Here is a 21121-nt window from a genome sequence, read left to right as displayed (position 1 = left end):
CGAAAAAAACTTTCAAATATTTATGCGAAGTCTGCTCTAAACGAGTTTTCAGCCGTGTCATTGTGTTCTTGTTGATTTTCCAACCGTGCCGTCCTACTCTAGTCGAGACTGCTCATTTTAATTTTACTCGTTAGGCCACAAGTTAAGCGCTTTAACAGAGAACCAAAATTCTTGCATCCACCGCTTAACTCGTCATATTCACAATCGCTAGCAAATGATGTTGTATCAAAGTATCCACGCATGGATATACTTGTAAATACACATATGTATGCCGATTTAACAATGTTTTTTTTCCTGTCCTCCTAAACTTCCTCCCCCTGCCGATTCCCAATCTGGCCGATCACTCTCCTCTAGGAGGCTAAAGGGTTAACAATTGACGAAGCTGAAACCTGGCGCTTTGAATGACTGCTTGGCAAGTTGGCCTGCATAGTCACAAAACGCTGAAAGCCCTCCCCCACTCAACACTCGGTTCAGGAAAAAAAAAGATTTCCAAGTAATCTGCGTCCTCCAAGTGCGAGAATCGGACACGCGAAGATCTGATGCTTGTGACTTCGGCAGCCCCATGGCTAATCGCGGGGATCAGGAGTATTTTAGATCTGCCAGCAACGACTCTACCACGTACATGATCATTCCGGCAGAGCAGCGTGCAGAGAAACCCACAAAGCTCTGGATTGCTATGGTGGTGACCGTGGTGATCGTATTGCAAATCGTGTCCACAGCCGGTCTCTTCGTTTACTTCACTACGACCATTTCGCAGGTATGGCAGAGACGGGTACAACGCGGGAGTTTATTGGGGAACAGAGCGGAGAGGTTGGCTTCCCAACAGGCGCTTCAGTTGTTGGTGTGCAGCAGTAGCGCCGTTAGGGAAAAAGCGCCAGGAAAATTCCTAACTCTGCATGCTGGGTTCGGGTTTCGTTCTGGCAGCATTAGCGGCTCTGCCAACCTCGCGTCCGGGCGCGCAGGGCAGCAGGCACAGCCTGGAACCACAAACAAGTTGGAATTTAGTTTGGAGGACCTCTTGTGTTTCCTTTGGATGCCGATGAAAGATGATCGTTTTCTTTTCCAAAAGCAACTGCTTAGTTAGCGAGTGCCAAAAGCGAAAGGCTGGAATACTTTTAAGATACAGAAAGTCAAACAGTCTGAACGAGGTAATATTTTATGGCATCGAAATGTACGTTAACGTTAGCTGGTTGTTTGCAGTCTGGCGCACCGAGTATGAGAGAAGTGCGTTTGTTTGTATGCATCGCTAAGACTTGTAAAATAGGCGATGGCGATGGACAGGTGCCTGCAGCTATCGGGGTCATATACTCGACATACTGTATAAATACTGGTGAAAGAGAGAGACAGGCATTGAATGATTTAGTGTGTGTCCGAGTATATACCATATGTGTTGATTAAACAAATGTATATTTGAGCTAATTAAAACTTACAGTATCAAAGACAAACTCAGGTATTCATACATACACACGCACATACAGAGGCATCCATAAATGCATGTTATTTGTTTATATATGTTAATTTCTGTATCTTTTATATGTTCACTTTTGCAAATATATTTAATTGTATGGAATTATATTAGTACATGTTATTAATATAGTGCCTTTTGGGACAGCTTAGCAATTAGCTAAACCAACAGGCTTGATGGACTGAATGGATCTGTCTAGTCTGTTGAATTTTCTTTATCTTCTGATGTTCTAATATTGCCATCCACAAAGCAATTCACAAATATTCAGGGGAATCCAAAAGGAATAAATTCATGACAAGCATTAAGGACCAAAAAAAAAGGAAAGCCATGGACATATATATATATATAAAATCATACACAAATATAGCTAAGTAATAATAATAATTATTCTTTACATTTCTATATTGCTTTTCACATTACTCAAATCACTTTTCATAATGAGTGGGAAGCCACGTCAACCACCACTAATGTGTATTATCCACCTGGATGATGTGATGGAAGCCATTTTATTTGTGCCACTACACTCACCATGCATTAGCTATGACTTGGTGATGGTGTGAGAGGGATAGCCAGACAGAGACAGGAGATAATTGGGGTCCAGAATGACCAGGACATGGTGGGCTATTTAGCCAGAACATCGGGTTATACCCAGCAATTTACAAAGGAAGGATCTTTTATGACCACAAAGAGTCAGGACCTCAGTTTTACATCTCATCTGAGGGGCAGCACCATTTTTCCAGAAATATGTCCCCCTGACTGCGCTGGGGCATTGGGATCCACTTGGGTAGGCAACCCCCTGCTGCTCTCACCAACACCTCTTCCTGCAGCAACCTAAGCTTTTACTAGATGGTCTCCATTCCAAGTACTGGCTGGGCCTGAACAAGCTTAGCTTCAGGTGGATGACTTGAGCATATGGTGTGGCTACTGGCATACAGATGATGTATAAAAGTGCATTTTATTTACATCGTACAAAATACAAAGTAACTTTCATCTTCAAAGCTCACACCAATTATATTTTCACTCACACATGAATTACAATTGCTATTATTATTTCATATCCTGTTTCATTTCACAGTATAACAAAAACATACTTGTTGAAAAGCACTACTGTCCCCATATTTTCTTTCCATAGCTGAAATCATCATCTTTCTAAAATATTGGACCACTTTCCATACATTCATCTTTGATCAAAGAGCAATTCCCAGTAAATGCCTTACTTCCTGTTCTCAAATATTCCATCTCTCTCAAGCAGCTGTAAATCTCCACTTCTCCGTATCTGTCTTCACTTTTCCAGACTCATTTGTACCCAATGCACATCTCTGGTCACATTTCACTTTCTCAGAATACACCTGGTATCCCATAATCCTTTTCTTTGCCAGACTAACAATAAGCCGTATCAAAACGCTTCCTGTGAATATGAATGCAGATGTTGCAATATCTGTCTTAATGCTGCTCCTTCATGGATCGTGTGCCACGTGTGTGGATTTTCCGTATTCTCACCTCACTCCAGGTATTCCAGTTTTCCTCCCACATCACAAAGGTGCGTGTATTACACTGGTGCCAGTGAGAGTTGGCATGTGGGTGGCGGAATGGCACCACCAGTTCAGGGTGATCTGCTTCATTGTGTCCAGTGCTGGTGGGGTAGGCTCTGGAATTGGATTTACCAGGCCTAAGGATGTTTATATGTATCTTTTTGTTTTATTTTCATAATTGTGGTTCATTCAGGGTGTGTTTAAATAATAGTTTACAGCAGAATCTTCAGCATAGTTTTGGAACTGCTAGAAAAGCCTGAAGGAGACGTCTCATGACAAATTCAAGAATCTGAGGGGGTTGTGGTTAAGACATGACTCCATTTCTAGTGATGACTGGTTCAGCTGATTAGGACTGTGGAGTTAACTGGAAAAATGACTTTGAAAATAGCTTTTTTTTTATTTTAAAATGCGCTTGCAGGCTCTTAAGTTACTAAATTGCCTTTGTGCGCATACATACTAAGTGGATTAAGAGAAGCTGACAACTTTGCAAGTAAACAGCGCTTTTCTCTTAAAGCAGATGGGGTCTGTAAGGAAGATTCTGCGGAGCCTCTGTGGGGTCTTTTCTGCAAGTAATCGAATGTCTTTGTTAATGGCGACGTCATCTTTCTGTATGATGCAACATAAACAGCTGTAAAGAAAAGTAAATCTGTTCATGCTGATTTTAGTGAAAGCCACATAACTTTATATACATGGTCATGTGAGTGTGCCCCTTTTATCTCTTCAAATGCAATATCCTGCAAGAATGTTCAAAGTTTTTAAAATAACGTTTTTTTTTTGTTACCAGCAAAACATGAGACAGGGGTGAAAAAAGAGACAATAGAAGGACAGACAAAATGAGTGCAGTGATGCCTTTTCCTAGACAGGCTTCATTGCAGATTGTCCCCCTCTAGTATACAGCTTCTGTTCCTTGTCATCTACTCTCCATCCAGCTCTTACTTTTTCTCAGTCCCCAGCCCTTGACCTCACTTTCTCCTTTTGGTGATCCTCCTCCTCCTGACTCCATACTGCTTCATACAGTGGCTGGCTGAGTGCGGCCTTTACAACCCATTCCTCATTCCAGGGTCACAATGGGTTTTACTTGTGGGCTTAGAGGTGCCCTTACAATTCCAGGGTTGCTATCATTCAGTGGCTCCTGGGCACGATATGCATGGAGGCCCTAAGGGGTTGATGGACTGCTAGGCTTTGCCTGCTCTCCACAACCGAGCAGAAGGCTCCCACTTGACAGCCTTGAGGAGGTATGCTGGCCTCCCAGCAGGCCTCCATAGCCTCGCTCTGTCGGACAGAGTCACATAACTTCGGTGTTGTGGCTCCACTTTCTCCTCGCCTCTCATCCATCCAACCATCCATCTCTTTCTTCCTCTCACCAGCCCCTGGTCTCACTTTCTCCTTTAGGTGATCAATTTCCTGACTCCATACTTCTTCATGCAGTGGTAATGTGTAGCCTTTAAACCTCATTCCTCATTCTAGGATCACAACAGGAATTACTTTTGGGCGTAGATGTGCCCCTACAATACTAGTGGTGCCAGTGCTTCATACAGAAACATGATGGGCTTTGGCTGCTCTCTGGGCTGGGCAGAAGGCTCCCACTTGGCAGCCTTGAGGGGGCATGCTGGCCTCCTAGCAGTCCTCCATAGCCTCACTCTGTTGGGCAGAGAGTCTGACAGCTGTTTTCCTGGGTTATGTGCTTTCTAGCATTCTGGCTTCCTTCCAGGGACCACAACCTCCTTCACTCCAATTCCATTGGGGGCACAACTCACAAAGACTCCTGTCTATCCTGTGCTGACTCTTTCCAGTCCTTCAGTGGTTCTTCTGTATTTTACCACCCTAGTGCCACCTGTGCCTCTGGCATCAATCCCCTATAACATACAGAATCTGGAGTAATTATATTTGTTATGATAAATATGTATTATTATTTCTTCTTATTATTACAGTATAATAATTATTTAATGTATTCATTATACTCTTTACCTTTTTAAATTAGTTTACCTTATCATATGATATTAAATCCCAGATCTTTGGCTCTTTGATTACACAGATCTAACACACTTACTGGATGACGTGTCACATTAATCTGCGAAGTGTTTTCCTGATATCCTGTTGCGTGTGGTCATTTGGTTTTTCTATTATGTTAACTGCTTTACATGTCTAAGAGTTTATTTATTGCCATTTCCCCCTTCCTTGTTCAGGCATTTACTGTAATTCATGTCATTCAGATTTTCTTTCACTTGAAGAAGGTTTTTCCTTTATAATTGTGAATGCAGTAGCACTGCTCTTCATCAAAAATGGAGCTCACCTACTGGTACGTGGGAAACCAAAATATACAGGGATGGGCAAAAGTTGGTTTACAGTTGTTCATAGGGAAAAAGACACGCAGGTTCTGATTACTACACCCAAGCTCACTTTAATAATAAGAACATGACAAATAATACAATCATTAATAAATGTAATAATGCAAGAATAAACTCTGTGATTCACGTACGCACAACAGTAAACCTACTTTTGCCCATCCCTGTATATAAATATAATGAAAAAAGAAATGCAAGAGTATCTTGAATAAAAAGCTATAATTTTAGATTGTGTATGTTTAAAGAAGTCATTCATTTGTTTCAGCCCCTCAGCTGTCAAAACAGCTTGTGCGGTGAGGCATTTAACTTCACAAATGCATGAAAGTCAGGTACACTTTTACCCACCAAAGTGAGTGGTCAAGTCACCTGTGAAAGACCTTCTTTCAAAAAATAGGACACAGCAAGATAAAGACCACACTTAGCCAGTTTTCTGTCCTTTTTATAATGCCTTGAACCTTTGGCATGCTGCAGTGCCAGACACAATGGATTAGGCCAAACCACCAGGCCACAACTGCGGATGAGAATCAAGTAGCTTGGCAGCGCAGACAACCATTCAACCATCTGGTAGCCTTTGAGTGACCATACCAGAGCAGGACTGACACATCTGAGAGCTCGTTTTAGATCATCTATCAATACTGTTGCTGAAACCGCTGGCAATGGTGACAGGATAACAATGGGTGGGCTCCATGTTGCTGCCCTTAGAGTTGCAACCCCCACTCAGAAATCCTAAACATTTGACTGTACGGTAGAATACAGCTAGGCCACACACAGTGCTGTGGTCACAACTGTCCTGAAGAATGTTGGTGTGCTGGTGATGTTTCAGCCAGCCAAATCCCCTGACCTTAACCCAACAGAACACCTTCGGGATTCCCTGGATCATAACATCTAGAAATGTAACCTTCTGCCAATGGCCAGTAACTTTATCAGGCCCTTCTGTAGGAATAGGATAACATCCCACGCCTCCAGACGTGTTGGCATTGTGTAGCAGTAGTTGGGTTGCCACATGTACAGAGAAAAGGAAAATATTACTTACTTGTACAGTACGTCCAACCAACACGCAACATGTCACCTCATGTGCCAGAGGTATCAAGCAGTGGTGACTGCAAGTGGTGGTCGGTCACACAAGGAACTTCCTGTGACTTGTATTCACCTTTAATCCATTATGGAAATATGATCGTGTTTTACTGCTGAGCTTTGAATCCAAATGAGGTTTTGAATAGCGGAAAATTCATTTTTGTCATTGGTTGTGGCAACTGACAGTCATTTGAATTATTTAAAATTACTTTGCGATGTCTTTAATGCTATATGTATTTTTAATTGGCATTAACATTTGTTGTGTTGTCATCCTGGTAACAATCCGGCCGTGCTCACATGTGACATCACCTATGCAATGCCAGAAAAGGGTCACCATTACATTCCCACACTATTGAAGGCAGCTGAGATGCTAAAGTCTTTACTTTTCTGCGCTCTGGGCTACATTCTGACTTTGATTTTTGGTTCTGAAGAGGGTTAAATTGCTTCTGGTTTGGATCTTTGTTTTTTTTTTTTTTTGCCTTTTGTCTTGTCTTCTGATCCCTTATGCCGTTTCCTGTGCCTTTACTTTGTGAAGCACCACAATACTGCAAGGCGATTGTTATTAATGTGTACAAGTATTATTTTTCCCTGTTGTTTCTGCTGTTATGCTGTTTTGTTTTCTGAATATTCTCATTTTGTATTGTTATATAAGCAAAGAAGGAGGAAATGGTGATCCAAAAACAATTGGTTTTTTTTCCCATTAGTAAGTGTTATCTGGTAGGTAACCACCTAATAACACTGCACAACAATTTTTTTGAAAAGTTTTTGCTGATTGACAGACCCAAATCTCTGACCAAATCGTTCAATTCGGACATTGTTATCAGATGTGGATCGCCTGATGAGCACGGTTCAAAATCCGGGTCAATGTCACTGTCAGTACCCTGCATTGCAGTTTCTTCATCTGGTTCGTCTAAGGTCCAATCCTCTGGTGGTTTCAGAATTGGAAGACTATCGTCATGTGGCACGGGTCTCATTGCTGAAGGCAGATTAGGATATTCAATTGACTTCTTGTTTTTGGCAGAGAAACCAGACACATTAGTCAAACAGACTGACATGGTCTTTCTGTTCTCGCCATATCATTGGAACAGCAAACGGCATTGTCTTTTGAGCACCTCTGTGCCAGGCTCGCAAACTGACAGCACATGTCGCACAGCAAATGTGAGACGCCCATTCCTTGTCTTGATCACCAATTTTGCAGCCGAAATACAGATGATAAGCTTTCTTCACAAGAGCAGTCATTCAAAGTCTCTGAGGCGCAAGTGTATATTCACCACAGATATAGCAGAATGTATCGCGGCTGTTACGACATTGATGAGACATATCGCCCGACACCAAAACGTCTATAGCTTCAAGCTTTCTTACTGTTATATTGCTACAGGTACTATACTATACTGAAATATACATACACACCGACTATCTATATTAACCAAATGAGCAGGATCGGTGTATGCAAGCCACCTTTATAGCATGCTGAGACAGCGTCAAGCTCATTCAGACCTACCCAGGCATGCCCAGGATGTCAACTTCCACAGAACAGCTTCCAACCTGGCCTGATCCCATGCCTGGACATGCCCAGGCTGCACAGACCGTTGATAAGTCACTTACGGGAGAGAAAATGTTTGGATACAAATATAAGAAAAAAATCATAACAAAACTGAAGATTTCTCTGAAACAGAGATATTCAAGATCAGCACCCAAAAATCTACAAGAAACACCCAACAGTGTTTAAGAAGCAAAAACTTTGTTGTGCAGTGTAATCAGATTTCGATTCAGACTTAAAAAAGAATGTAATAGTGCAGTCTTCACTATGCCAAACAAGTGAACCAGCCACTGTGGCGCAGCATTGGGGTATCGCCTTGGGCGCTGACATCCAAGGTTTCAGGGGATGCAAAAGTGCGTAGACCTGACGCGCCCCAATAAGGGTGAAACACGTTTCGTGTACCCTTTGTATTGTTTGGCAGGTATTGTATCACATATCTATGAGCTGCTTTGACGACTGGCTGACCAACCACAAGTGTTACCTGGTAGGTAACCACCTAATAATAAGATTGCGATTCAGAATTAAATTAAATTTTTTATAATATATAGCTGCATTTTCTTAATACAAAAAGGAAATTGTTTTGTTGAATCTGCGCAATCATTCATAGGCTCATATGGAAGGTCCATCTAGCCTAGGTCAGTTGTCCCAGTGTGGAGATCACAACAGACAAAGGTCACTCTCTAATCATAGAACTGTGTTCATTTATTTCCCTTCAAGGTGTGATGTAGCAGCATTAGTCCTTCTGCCAAAGTGCCATCTCAAAATAAAAGCTACAAGCTCCATTGTACGTGAAATGTGGCCACATTTTAAGGTTGCTTCATGTTATGCGACTTTAAGTCCCAGACTTTATTTATATAATTTTAGCAATTCAGAGGCAGTTGCAGCACATTGCTCTGAACGCAGTCATGTAGTCTGACACCCCCGTGACTCAGTCCAACCAGTCTGTGACAAAATCAAACAGGGGTATGTTCTGTGTGTGCAAGAGTTGAGAACCGTTAAGGAATCGCCTAGAAGTATAATGCATATAATGCAACTACACAGAATGAGGAATGTGGGTGTTTTGGACGTTGCAGATGAAAGAAAATCTCCTCTATCTGATGTCTTGAGTTTGTCGTACCATGACAGAATAGATAAAGGTCTGGGATTGTTGGCTCACTGTACCTCAGAAGCCTCTGTAAAGCAGCATTGCTGTTAGGCAGCACGTTACTGGATATCAGAATGCGATGGGCTTGCAATACTGTACTTAGAGAACTTTTCTGGAAAGTCATCACAGAGTTGTGTAATCTGACATTCTCGGGTGCAGTCGTTAACTTTGACTTCCCCTTCAACTAGAAGTTATATAACATGTCGCTTGGTGTATTCTTTACACTAAAGCCCCTGTCACACTATATAACTTTTCCAAAGATGTTTTATTTTGTCTTAAGTCATATATGCATGCTTGTGTGGGTGTTAGAGTTGACAACCAATGAGCATCCAGCCAGAGGCACAATGCATATGATGCGGTTGAGAGGAACGTGAGAACACAAGTTTCTGGAGCACACAAACAGAACAGTGGCTCAACTGTCTGATGTTTCATATTTGATGTACCACAACAGAAATGAAAAAGGAAAATATCGGACAAAGGTTGGTGTGGAAGATGCAATTATCTATGTGCTGCATATCTTTCCTTCCCACCTGGACAAAGCTGGCAGCACCATAAAGATCATGTTTTTTGATTGCTCCAGAGCCTTCAATACCATCCAGCCATCCTTGTTAAGGGGTGAGTTCTGGGGTACGCAGGTGAAGGTGCCTGTGGTGTCCTGAACACTGAACTGTCTGTCAGGCAGACTGCAGTTTGTGAGACTCAAGGACTGTGTGATCAACACTGGAGCACCACAAAGAACAGATCTGTCTCCATTTCTCTTCACTGTGTACACCTCTGATTATAAATATAACACCAGGTCATGTAACTTGCAGAATTTCTCAGATGATTCTGCCCTAATGGTGTATATTTATAAGGGGTATAAGACTATAAGATTATTGGAGCCAGTTTGAAGGCTGTGTTTCTTGGTGCAGAAAGATTTTTCTACTCAGCAACTTAATATCAGCAAAGCAAGGAACCGCATATTGACTTTCAGCGCACTAAACAGCCTCCAATGTAAGCAACCTCTCAAGGGATAGACCTGGAGGTGGTGCACCGCTACAGATACTTGGGTTCCACATTGGTGACCGGCTCAACTGGTCTGGTCTGATAACACAGAGGAACTACCCAAGAAAGGGCACAACAGACACTTTTTTCTTAGGACATTGCATTCCTTTAATGTGGGAAGTGGCATCCTCCACATCTTCTATAACTCTGTGATGGCTAGTATGATTTTCTGCACTGTGGCGTGCTGAGCTGCTAGCGTCACTTCAAGAGTAGCACATCCATTCAACACGCTAATTAAGTAGGCAGGCTTAGATATGGGATGCTCTCTGGACCCGTTGGAGGTAGCAGTGGTGATGCGAATGAAAACAAAACTAAAGGCCATTATGAACAGTTCTGCACATTCTCTCTTAGACACTTGCATGGAGACTCCTAGCAATTGAATTATTCAGCATGTCAAGAAACGCTACTGGTGTTCCTTCATACCTACAACAATATGCCTATACAATGTCTCACTGTGACTAATTTATATCTTTAGCAAGGACATAAAGCAATAATATGCTAAAAAAATGTAGTGAGAGAACAGTAACCAAACAGTCACATAGCCAGAGCTAAAATGTAAGGGAAAAATGAAAGTCAGAACCAAAAAAGAATTCCAACAAACAATAAAAAGCTTGAATTTTAGGTTGAGCCCACAAATTGGACAAACCAAGAAAACTAAGGCGTTAATCTTAACTGTTGTAATGAAGCAGCACACAAAATGGCAAAATGGTCTGTAGCTTCATAAAACAACCATAAAACAGGTCAGGGCCCTTCCAAGCCTGCCCAGAAAAAGCTTTGCCAAATGTAGCCTGACCTGCAAACTTCAATGGTAGGCTTCAGGCCTGCCTAGGCCCCAAAAGTGGGGAACAGGCTTTTAAAGTTCAGTTTACTATAAATGTAGCAACATGTATCAAAAAGCCTCTGAAAGGAAAGAAATACCATAAAAAATACTTTGATTTGAGAATCAAGTTCAAAAAGAATTTTATAAAATATGAATTTAATTACATAAACTAGTGTTTCCCAACCATTTTTCTGGAGTTGCACTCCTTTTGTAACCAAAAACATCCCAAAGGCCACCATTGTTTTCCTAGCCACAAACACATTTTATCTCATACACGTGTTCAACTGCCCGAAGGGGCAGGTCTATTGAAAAAGCCAGTTAAAAAGGAGCTCCAGGATCAGCGTTCGCAGACACAGCACTTAGTGAGCACTTGGCTGGCACCTCCCAGCTGCTTCGTCCCTTTGCCTGTCCTTCTCTGCCTCAGAGGCAACTCGTATGCCTACTGTTCAACAGCCCTGTGAGACTCGCTGGCCACCACACCATCAAACAAATGGACTGTAGCCAGGAGACGCATCCGAAGTGCTCTAACATAGCAATTTCACAGCTGCTTTTATGCCAACTTCTCCTGGTAGTCCTGTCCTCCTCAGACAGGTCTCGACCACCTGTGGAGCTTGTCCCTCTCAGATTCAGACCCAAGTGTGCTGCACTATTATTTCCATGGCACACCTGGATAACTTTTTTGGCATGCCACTGTGCCACGGCACACTGGTTGAAACATACTGATATAAACAAAAGAAGAATAAAAATGGCAAAATAAGGCAAAAGTAGTTACCTAAAAGGCAATCCAAGGTGAACAAGTCAAATCTGTAAACCCAATGACCACTGAAGGATCTGTACTTGGCTTCCAAAGATAAAGGATGGGGGCGGATCTTCAGCAGTGACATCATGGTGGCCCCGCCTCTTGGGGGGCCACACCCACAAAACAAATGGAAGATAAGAAAACACAGCACAGTACATAATAATAATAAAAAAAAAATATTAAAAAAAATACATAATTACTATAAACATATGAAATATATTTTAAGTTAAAGATAAGCCAGGGAACAAACACTGGCTGTAACTTGACATACACTGCTTGATCTATGACAGCATGCTGTCCGTGTTCCTGATGTCACCTCTAACAACTACATAGTAGCTGTCAACACTAAAGTCCCAAAATGGCAGTGCCCATAATAAAACAACACAGTGCTGTCAGCTTACACAGAAGTAATATATAGTATATAAATATGCCTTGATGGTAATATAAATGTGACTACTGGATTTCATAAACCTCAAAAAAGATGTCTAAATGGTTTTTTGAGCTCAAGCAACTTTACACTTAGAGTCAAATTGTGACTTCTGCTAATCTTTTTAAGTCTTCTTCTTGTCTCCTTATTTGAAAGTCCATCATTTAACGACCTTTTATTCCAGTCTTCTTCCTAACATCCAGTCATAACAGCTGCAGCTAAGCAAACTTGGTGGGACCATCTGAATGGTTTCCTGTTAGTTGCATGCTAACCAGTGTTTCAGTTTTGTGTAAAAGTCACACAATGAAGAGAGGCAGAACAGCAATCATTTCATAAGAACGTCAAGTTTAGAAAAGGACATCTAGTACACTAGGTTCTGTTGGTTAGTTTACCACTGACTAATCATGTATCCCTTAAAAAAGTGATTTTAAACATGGCCTAGTTCTGCTTTAGATTTTTCCAAATTCTAAAGACTTTCCATGTAAAGAAGTGTGAAAAAAAATGAGAGGCTACAGCATGGCACTGCCGACTCTCCTGTTTTTCCACCCAGATCTGAACCCCTACTGCCCTCACAAGGTCCAGGAGGGCTGACCCTAAAGGCAAACCAGTCTGGCAGAGGACACACTCATTAAGAACAATCAGCCTAAAGTCAGTGGACTTTGACAGGGAGCCCAAATGAACATGTGGCGGCCATGCAGACTCCACACAGAAGGAGTCCCAGTGTGCATATTGTGAGGGAGCAGAATTGCAAGGTTGGATATGAGTTTGGAGTGTTGAGAGTATTTTGAAAAGATTAATAGTAGCTGATGTGTCCAAATGGCTCATAATGGGTCTGTGATGCAGAAGTAAAGAGCCCTTGGGCTGCAGGTCACAAGAGGCTCTGCTTGAGCCACACAAAATACTTCTGAGGTCACATCTGCTTTGCTGTGTTCAGGTTTGGTCTCTATATTGTAAAAAGTATATAAAAGTGTGGGAGACTCTCCAGAGAAGAACTGCTAGACAACACAAGGACCATTCCTCCTGATTTAGCAGAGTCACACCTGGTGTGAGTCGTCATCTGACTGGTTTGGTGTTCCTCCCACATCACAGTCCACTTCTGTGCTGATTACTCTGATTAGTCACACTCTGTTTGTGTGGTCAATTTAGGCCTCATCCACACGAATAAGTTTTCGTTTAAAAATAAAAAAAGAATTTTTGACCACAAAACATAAATAAAAACAGAGACTAATGAGACGTTGGTCTCTGTTTTGATCTTTTGTTAACACTACCCCAGCGTTTTCAACCCCCGAAAACAAAGACTTCTCAAAAAGTTCTCTCCAGAGCCGTATACTTTTGAAGACGTCGTGTTTCAGTGTGCAGACTCTAATTGTGCTCTGACTTGTTTGTGCTTATCACCTGGCCCTTCTCGGATTGGATATTGCTCATTACAATGTCTCATTCCATGATTGGTCATTTTCAGTGGAAGAAAACCATATTCCAACACGGCAGAGTTACTTTCCATGGCGTTTTTTATGCTGATTACTTGAACTCATCTAAATTGCGTTTTTGTACAACTTGAATGCTGCATACATGCACAAAATGCATAGATCAGTTTTGCGATAAATCCCATTGCTAGCAACGTTACCATTGTAGTGAAAAATTCAGAGCCCTGTGAAAATCAGTTGACAGCCTCTAATCAATGTTCATGCAGTCATTCACGTTCCACCGCTTATCTGAAGCCGGGTTGTGGGGGCTACAATCTTAGCAGTGAGGCCCAAACGTCCTTTTCCCCAGTCACACTTGCCAACTCATACTGTGAGATCCCAAGGCGTTCCCAGGCCATCTGAGAGATATGATCCTTCCAGCGAGTCTTGGGTCTTCCCCGGGTCTCCTCCCAGCTGGTTGTGCCTTTAAATCTTCCACAGGGAGGCATCCAGGAGGCATACATATCAGATATATGAAGCACCTCAATTGGCTCCTCTTGATGTGGAGGATCAGCAGCCCTACTCCGATCTTCTCCCAGATGTTGGCACTTCTCACCCTGCCTCTAAGGGAGAGCCCAGCCACTCTTGCGGGGAAAGCTGCTATTATCATTTAACTTCATCCATTCAGTAAACAGGAGAGATTGAAGCAGCAAAACAACTAATAAGGTGTTTAACGACATGGAGGGCTGTGGAATGCAGCCGAGCTCACACGACTACAGGACAGAGACGCCATGGCACAATACAGTCAGATGATGATAAAGCCACCTGCACATTTATTTATTTATTTTCTTTATTGAGTTAGTTTTACAAATGCTGTTTGGCACAAGATGTGCTCCGATTTGTGTACTGCTTATAATCCATCTTCTCACGAATGAACACAGGGCTGAGCACTTGTCATGCCTAGCGTAGGTGAAGGTCTCCATCATGTGCGTTTTCAATGATTTTAGTGTGGATGGGGATACATTAGTATGGGAGAATCTTTATGCAATCCTTATTTAAAATGACATAACATTGTCAAACCTATTTAATCTAATTTGGGAGCATATGGCAGGTCTGATGGTTACGATGGACAGTATGAACTGAACAGAGCAACAGTCCATTAATGGGCCAACTCATTTACAGAGGGGCCAAGATGGAATTGATAAATGGATTTATTTAACATTTATTTTTGGAGATGGGGAAGAAAATGGACACAGGAAGAACATACAGATTTCACATGGGCAATGTCAGGGTGCGGCCTGTGTCAGGTGGCAGCTCTACTCCTTGTGCCGCTCCTGTTTAATATTCTCTTTATATTTTACTTTAAAGTTTACAGTCATGCCATGCAAGAGGAAAGTGTGTACTCAGGTGCCATATCCATTCAGTGTAGAATTACATTTTAAATAATATTCTGCATCTATGCAGATCCTGAAATTCTTCAGTCTGATCATGAAGGGTTGATGCAAACGCATCAATGCACTGAGTGAGCACAGCACAGGCACAAAAAATGCTGTGTGACAGCTGAAGCCCAAGAGTGTCCATTTTGGCACGCAGTAGATGCAGCTCACTCATTCAGAGAGAATGACAGTTGAGTTTGGTTTCCTCTTTGGCACACAGGTTGATGCTTTTTACATTTCTTTTCTGCTGCACTGGCCTTCCTGAAACTAAACACATTGGTGAAGAGCTCGACAGGCCATGTTTTTTTCTTTTTGTCCAATCTGATAGAGTGACAAATGTAAACAGGGCGTGGGGCCTGCTCTTTTATTTGTGATTTAATGAGTTCCAGCACTCCACTGTGTTTGCGCGGATTGGGAAGTCAGCAGACCTTTGTGTCCTCTGTTTCTTATTAGCTGCGCCATTCTGACAATTAGCTGTATTGCTTGTGGTGCTGTGTCATCAGGGCCAGTGTCTGCTTATTGTAGGCCACCTTTATCTCTTCTGATATTTTATTGAGATTGCAAAATAAATCTCAGTGGTTTTCTTGTCACTGGCTGAGACTTTGCACTCGTTTTCAATATTAAACTTGTGTGTGTTCATGTGTAAAGCAATGCTGGCTTTAAGGCCCACCATGTTACGTTCACTTTAGCCCTGGACAGAAGAAGTGTCTCGGCTTTAGTCGACTTCTAGTCGTGGGGTATGTTAAATTTGCTGAATTTGGTCGCTGATCTCAACGCTGGACCACATCTGTTTAAATGACTGGAAATCGCTGCCCACGTCTACTTTACTGACTTTCCAGCACAGCTGTGTTTGCCCTTCTTGAGTGCCTCTGACTCGCTCAGATTAAGTAAATGAACACTACAACTGAAAAGTCACATAATGTGACATAGCCTTCAGGGCAGTGGTTCCTAAACTCGGTCCTGGGGACCCCCTGGGGTTGCAAGTTTTTGCCCCCCCCCCCCCAATTCACAATAAGTGATAATAATTCATCTCATTTAGTAAGGTGGTCTTTTTTTCTCTTCTCTTATTCTGCATTCAGAGAAGCACAGCAGTATAATTTTTACCTTATAAGACATTTAGAAATATTTCTATTTTTTTTTTTACTATAGCTTTAAATGGCTCTGAGGCTAAGGCTCTGTGCTGGTTTCCCAAAGGTTGCCGGTTCGAATCCCTGTCACTGCCAAAAGAGATGCTACTCTGCTGGGCCCTTGAGCAAGGCCCTTAACCTTCAGTTGCTCCAGGGGCGCTGTACAATGGCTGGCCCTGCACTCTGACCCCAAGGGGTATACGAAAAAAAACAAGTAATTTCCTTCGGGATTAATAAAGTATAATAAATAAAAAAAATGCTTCACTCTTTTATGTTTTCCTATTATTGTTCCTTTAACTCTTTGTGGTCTACGCCCTTCATTGTATCCTAATAGTCACAATTAAAAACAAGCAAAGCAGACACCCAGGAAGAACAACACTAAATGATGAAAGGCTGCAATTGCTAATTAGTCAATAATAGAAAGGCAGAATGGAAATCAGGATGAACATAAATAAAAGGTAAAAAAAAAAAAACAAGATTATCCACATATATCTGCTTCATTTTTATTAAAACATATCAGCACACTTACTTTTATAAGTTTTTCATTGACCCAAAACAAGCTAGTAGTCCAATTAAAAACAAAAACTGGTTGGAACAAAAACCTGCATCCCCAGGGGGTCCCAGGGACTCCCAGGGACTGAGTTTGGGAACCACTGCTTTAGAGTAACATGAAGAAGGAGAAGTGGGACAAAGTGCTACAAGTAGGAACATCAATTATACATACAAGATGGGAGGCACTTTGCTACAGGAAGCAACCTCTAAAAAGGATTTTAAGGGTTTATGTTGACTCAGCATTTTCATCATCTAAGCAATGTACAGAAGCAAATAAAATGGTGGGCTGTTTCATAAAAGCACTGAATATAAATCAAGGGAAGTTATGCTCAAACAATATAATGTAGTATTGAGACCAACATCTGGAGTATTGTGTGCAGTTCTGGTCACCACAGGACAAGAAAGACAGCAGCACATGAAGCTGTGCAGAGGAAAACAACCAAGTGCATCCCAGGACCTGAGGACATGGCCTACTCTGACAGATTCAGAGAATTAAACCTGTTGAGTCTCGAGCAGAGGAGACAGCATGGGGACCTCATCCAGGTATTTAAAATCCTCAAAGGCATTGATAAAGTAGATCCAGCAACATTGTTTTGGCCTAATGGTGAATCATGTACTCGAGGACATCACTAGAAATGAGGGGGAAGTGCATTTAAGACTGAATCCAAGAAGTGCTTCTTTATACAAAGAGTTGTGGGACTTTGAAGCAAACTACTGAGACATGGTGTTGAAGCAGAAACTTTGACAACCTTTAAGAAGAAAATGGACGAGATATTTGGATAGCTTAGCTTTTCACTAAATAAGCCAGCCTGATGGACTGAATGGTCTCCTCTCGTTCCTCACATTTCTTATGTTTGTAGGACACAGCAGATGAGAGGTGTGCTAGACTTTTGATCTCACCGATATTACAGTTTTTTCAGTATTTCTGAAACACATAACATGTGCAGAGCTTTGGAAAGTCTGCTGCAATTGAATTGAAATGTGACCTACCTGCAGATAAAATTTGCTTTGTCCATTGTCTAATGTCATTTTCATACCATGACTTGTTTTTGGGTTTACTACTAACAGATGCAGCCTGGTGTTTTAACATTCTGGCACATCAGCTTGTTTATATCTGAAAGGAAAAAAACAATCCGAGGCGCTGTAAATTTGAAACTTTGCCTGGCTGTGCAGTGCGTCCCAACGGATTGCCTTTGATCCAGGATGAAGCAATAAGAGAGCTCATCTTTTACTCATTAACAGGGCTCACGTAAAGAAGTGCTCTCTAAGAAATAAGAAGAGACATCTACTGCTCATTGGACAAAGAAGTCTGTGTTTTGACCAATAATGGAACAGATCACCTCTGTCATTGGCAGCTGTTTTATTTTTTTCTGTCTATAATTCTTGTGTCAGAATTGGATGCTGAAGCCAAGTGTTCATCCATTACACCCAAATGGCCTGTCGCCTGCTGCCAAATCATCATTCCGGAGCACTGACTAAACAGACCATACAACAATGGACTTACTAGTTACATTCTCAAATCTGCTTGGGCCATTTGTGAGTGCAGGAACATATTCTGGCAGCTCTGAGCCCACTTACACACACACCAACAAAGGAGCCATCTTGCAATTGCTAAATAACTGAAGTACCAGAAGGAAACCCCACAGACACACGAAGAGAATGTGTAAATGGCACAGAGAATGACCTGGTGCAGAATTTGAGTCATGAACAGTGCATCAGTGAAGTAGCAATGGACCAACCACCACACCGCACTGTTATGATAGACCAATTCAAATAGAAATGATTGATCTGTCCATAAGATGAATATAAGCAGCCTGAGGTGCAGGACAGGAGCAAACCCAGATGGGATGCCAGCTATCACAAACCACACTCTCGTTCTAATCCACACAAAGCTAAAATACCGTATGGTTACTTAGTAATCAAATGTGTACATTTTAGAGATGAATTATTAATACCAAGAAGAAAAGAGTGAATGAGAAGAGCAAGCAAACCCAAGAGAGGCAGTAAGCAGTCAGGGTTACTGAGTCCAGCAGGGAGCGACAAGCTCCACAAACAAACCAAGTGCACCATGGGAAGGAAGTTCCACTCAGTGCCACAGTGGCGACAGAACAGCCCCAAGAATATCAACGTTACAAAATGTGCACATGGTGGAGCATTCAGCTACCTTTCACTGGCTTACTTAACTGTTTTGAAAGTTGGAGTATTTTTAAATTTTTGCTTGTTTACTTCATCAAAGATGGATATTGTTTATGAAATATATTTATAAGAATGAGTCATATTCAGAAATAACAGTGAGATTAGGATGTAATTCTGTGTATTAGGAGAGTAAAATATCTAAAAAACAAATTCAATTAGGTTAGTGGTGGCTGAAATGGCGGTTATTGACACCAGATGTAAAAATTGAATCAACTGACGCACTGTTGTTGGTTGTTCATTGAGGGTGGTTAATTATGGCTAGGTTACATTTTTCTGAGGTGTTTACAAGTGAGCAAGTGAATAACCTCCCAGAGGTAAATGGGACTACTAAGGAGGTACTGAGGGATTTGGGAATTGTAGAGGGAGAAGTGCTGCTCAGATTAAATAAGATGAAATCAAACAAATCACAGGACCAGATAATATTTACCCTTGAGTTCTTAAGGAGGCTAGTGAGTACATATATAAAGCCTTGACACATATTTTTAGGAAGTCACTGCGTACTGGAGAGATTCCGAAGGACTGGAAAATGGCAAATATCATCCCATTACAGTATATAAAAAGGGTGACAGGGTAGATCCACGCAACTATAGGCCAGTAAGCTTAACATGCATCACAGGAAAATTAATGGAAGGAATTATTAAGGATACGATTGAGCAACACCTGGCAAGGACAGGAGTTATTGGGAACAGTCAGCATGGGTTCAGAAGAGGGAGGTCGTGTTTCACTAACATGCTGGAATTCTATGAGGAGGCAACAAAAGGATACGATCAAAGTGGAGCTTATGATATTATTTATCTTGACTCTCAGAAAGCATTTGATAAGGTACCATATGAGAGGTTGGGCATCAAATTAAAAGAAGTGGGAGTTCAGGGTGATGTTTTTAGATGGGTGCAGAATTGGCTCAGACATTGATAGCAGAAGGTGGTGGTGCGAGGAACCTCTTCAGAATTGGCCGATGTTAAGAGTGGTGTTCCACAGGGGTCAGTGCTAGGGCCGCTGCTATTGTTAATTTATATAAATGAATTAAATAGTAATATAAGTAACAGGCTGGTTAAGTTTGCAGATGATGCCAAGATAGGTGGATTAGCAGATCATTTGGAATCCGCTATATCATTACAGAAGGACTTGGATAGCATACAGGCTTGGACAGATTTGTGGCAGATGAAATTTAATGTCAGTAAATGTAAAGTATTACACATAGGAAGTAAAAATGTTAGATTTGAATACACAAAGGGCGGTCGGAAAATCGAGAGTACACCTTATGAGAAGGATTTAGGAGTCATAGTGGACTCTAAGCTATCGACTTCCCATTAAGATGGCTAACAGAATGTTAGGTTATATAGCGCCTTGATGTGTGGAGTACAAGTCCAAGGAGGTTATGCTCAACCTTTATAATGCACTGGTGAGGCCTCATCTTGACTACCGTGTGCAGTTTTGGTCTCCAGGCTACAAAAAGGACATAGCAGTGCTAGAAAGGGTCCAGAGAAGAGCGACTAGGCTGATTCCAGGGATACAGGAGTTGAATTATGAGGAAAGATTAAAAGAGCTGAGCCTTTACAGTTTAAGCAAAAGAAGATTAAGAGGTGACATGAATGAAGTGTTTAAAATTTTGAAGGGAGTTAGTCCAGTGGATCAAGACTTATTTTAAAATGAGTTCATCAAGAACACGGGGACACAGTTGGAAACTTGTTAAAGGTAAATTTCGTACAAACATTAGGAAGTTTTTCTTTACACAAAGAACGATAGACATTTGGAATAAGCTACCAAGTAGTGTGGTAGACAGTAAGACGTTGGGGACTTTCAAAACTCGACTTGATGTTTTTTTGGAAGAAATAAGTGGATAGAACTGGCAAGCTTTGTTGGGCTGAATGGCCTGTTCTCGTCTAGAGTGTTCTAATGTTCTAGGTGTTGTCCAAATTTCTTGAACATAAAATTTCTGAAAGAAGTACTCTATGGAGAGAGAAACTGTCTGTTAAAATTTTAACCTAAAATTTTTGGCTGGATCAAGTTGACCCCCTGCGGTGGGTTGGCACCCTGCCCAGGATTGGTTCCCTGCCTTGTGCCCTGTGTTGGCTGGGATTGGCTCCAGCAGACCCCCGTGACCCTGTGTTCGGATTCAGCGGGTTGGAAAATGGATGGATGGAAGTTGACCCCAATGGGTAGCAGGACATTGTGGTGTTTTGCTCATAAATTATAGTGTCAGAGAAATGCCGAACC

General features: G+C 41.7%; 1 protein-coding gene across 1 annotated transcript in view; it reads left to right on the top strand.

The window, feature by feature from the left end:
• Window positions 1–445: 445 nt before the first annotated feature.
• The window catches only part of tnfsf10l (TNF superfamily member 10, like), a 47548-nt gene continuing 26872 nt past the window's right edge, over window positions 446–21121 (top strand). Inside the window, exon 1 of the mRNA XM_028815526.2 lies at window positions 446–757. Coding sequence (XP_028671359.2) covers window positions 563–757 — 195 coding nt within the window. The 5' untranslated portion in view covers window positions 446–562. The remainder of the gene's footprint in view (window positions 758–21121) is intronic.

Source organism: Erpetoichthys calabaricus, chromosome 12, assembly GCF_900747795.2.
Source record: "Erpetoichthys calabaricus chromosome 12, fErpCal1.3, whole genome shotgun sequence".
In the NCBI taxonomy this organism is placed as follows: Eukaryota; Metazoa; Chordata; class Cladistia; order Polypteriformes; family Polypteridae; genus Erpetoichthys; species Erpetoichthys calabaricus.
Note: the sequence above shows the minus strand (reverse complement) of the source record. Positions and strands in the feature narration are given on the sequence as shown.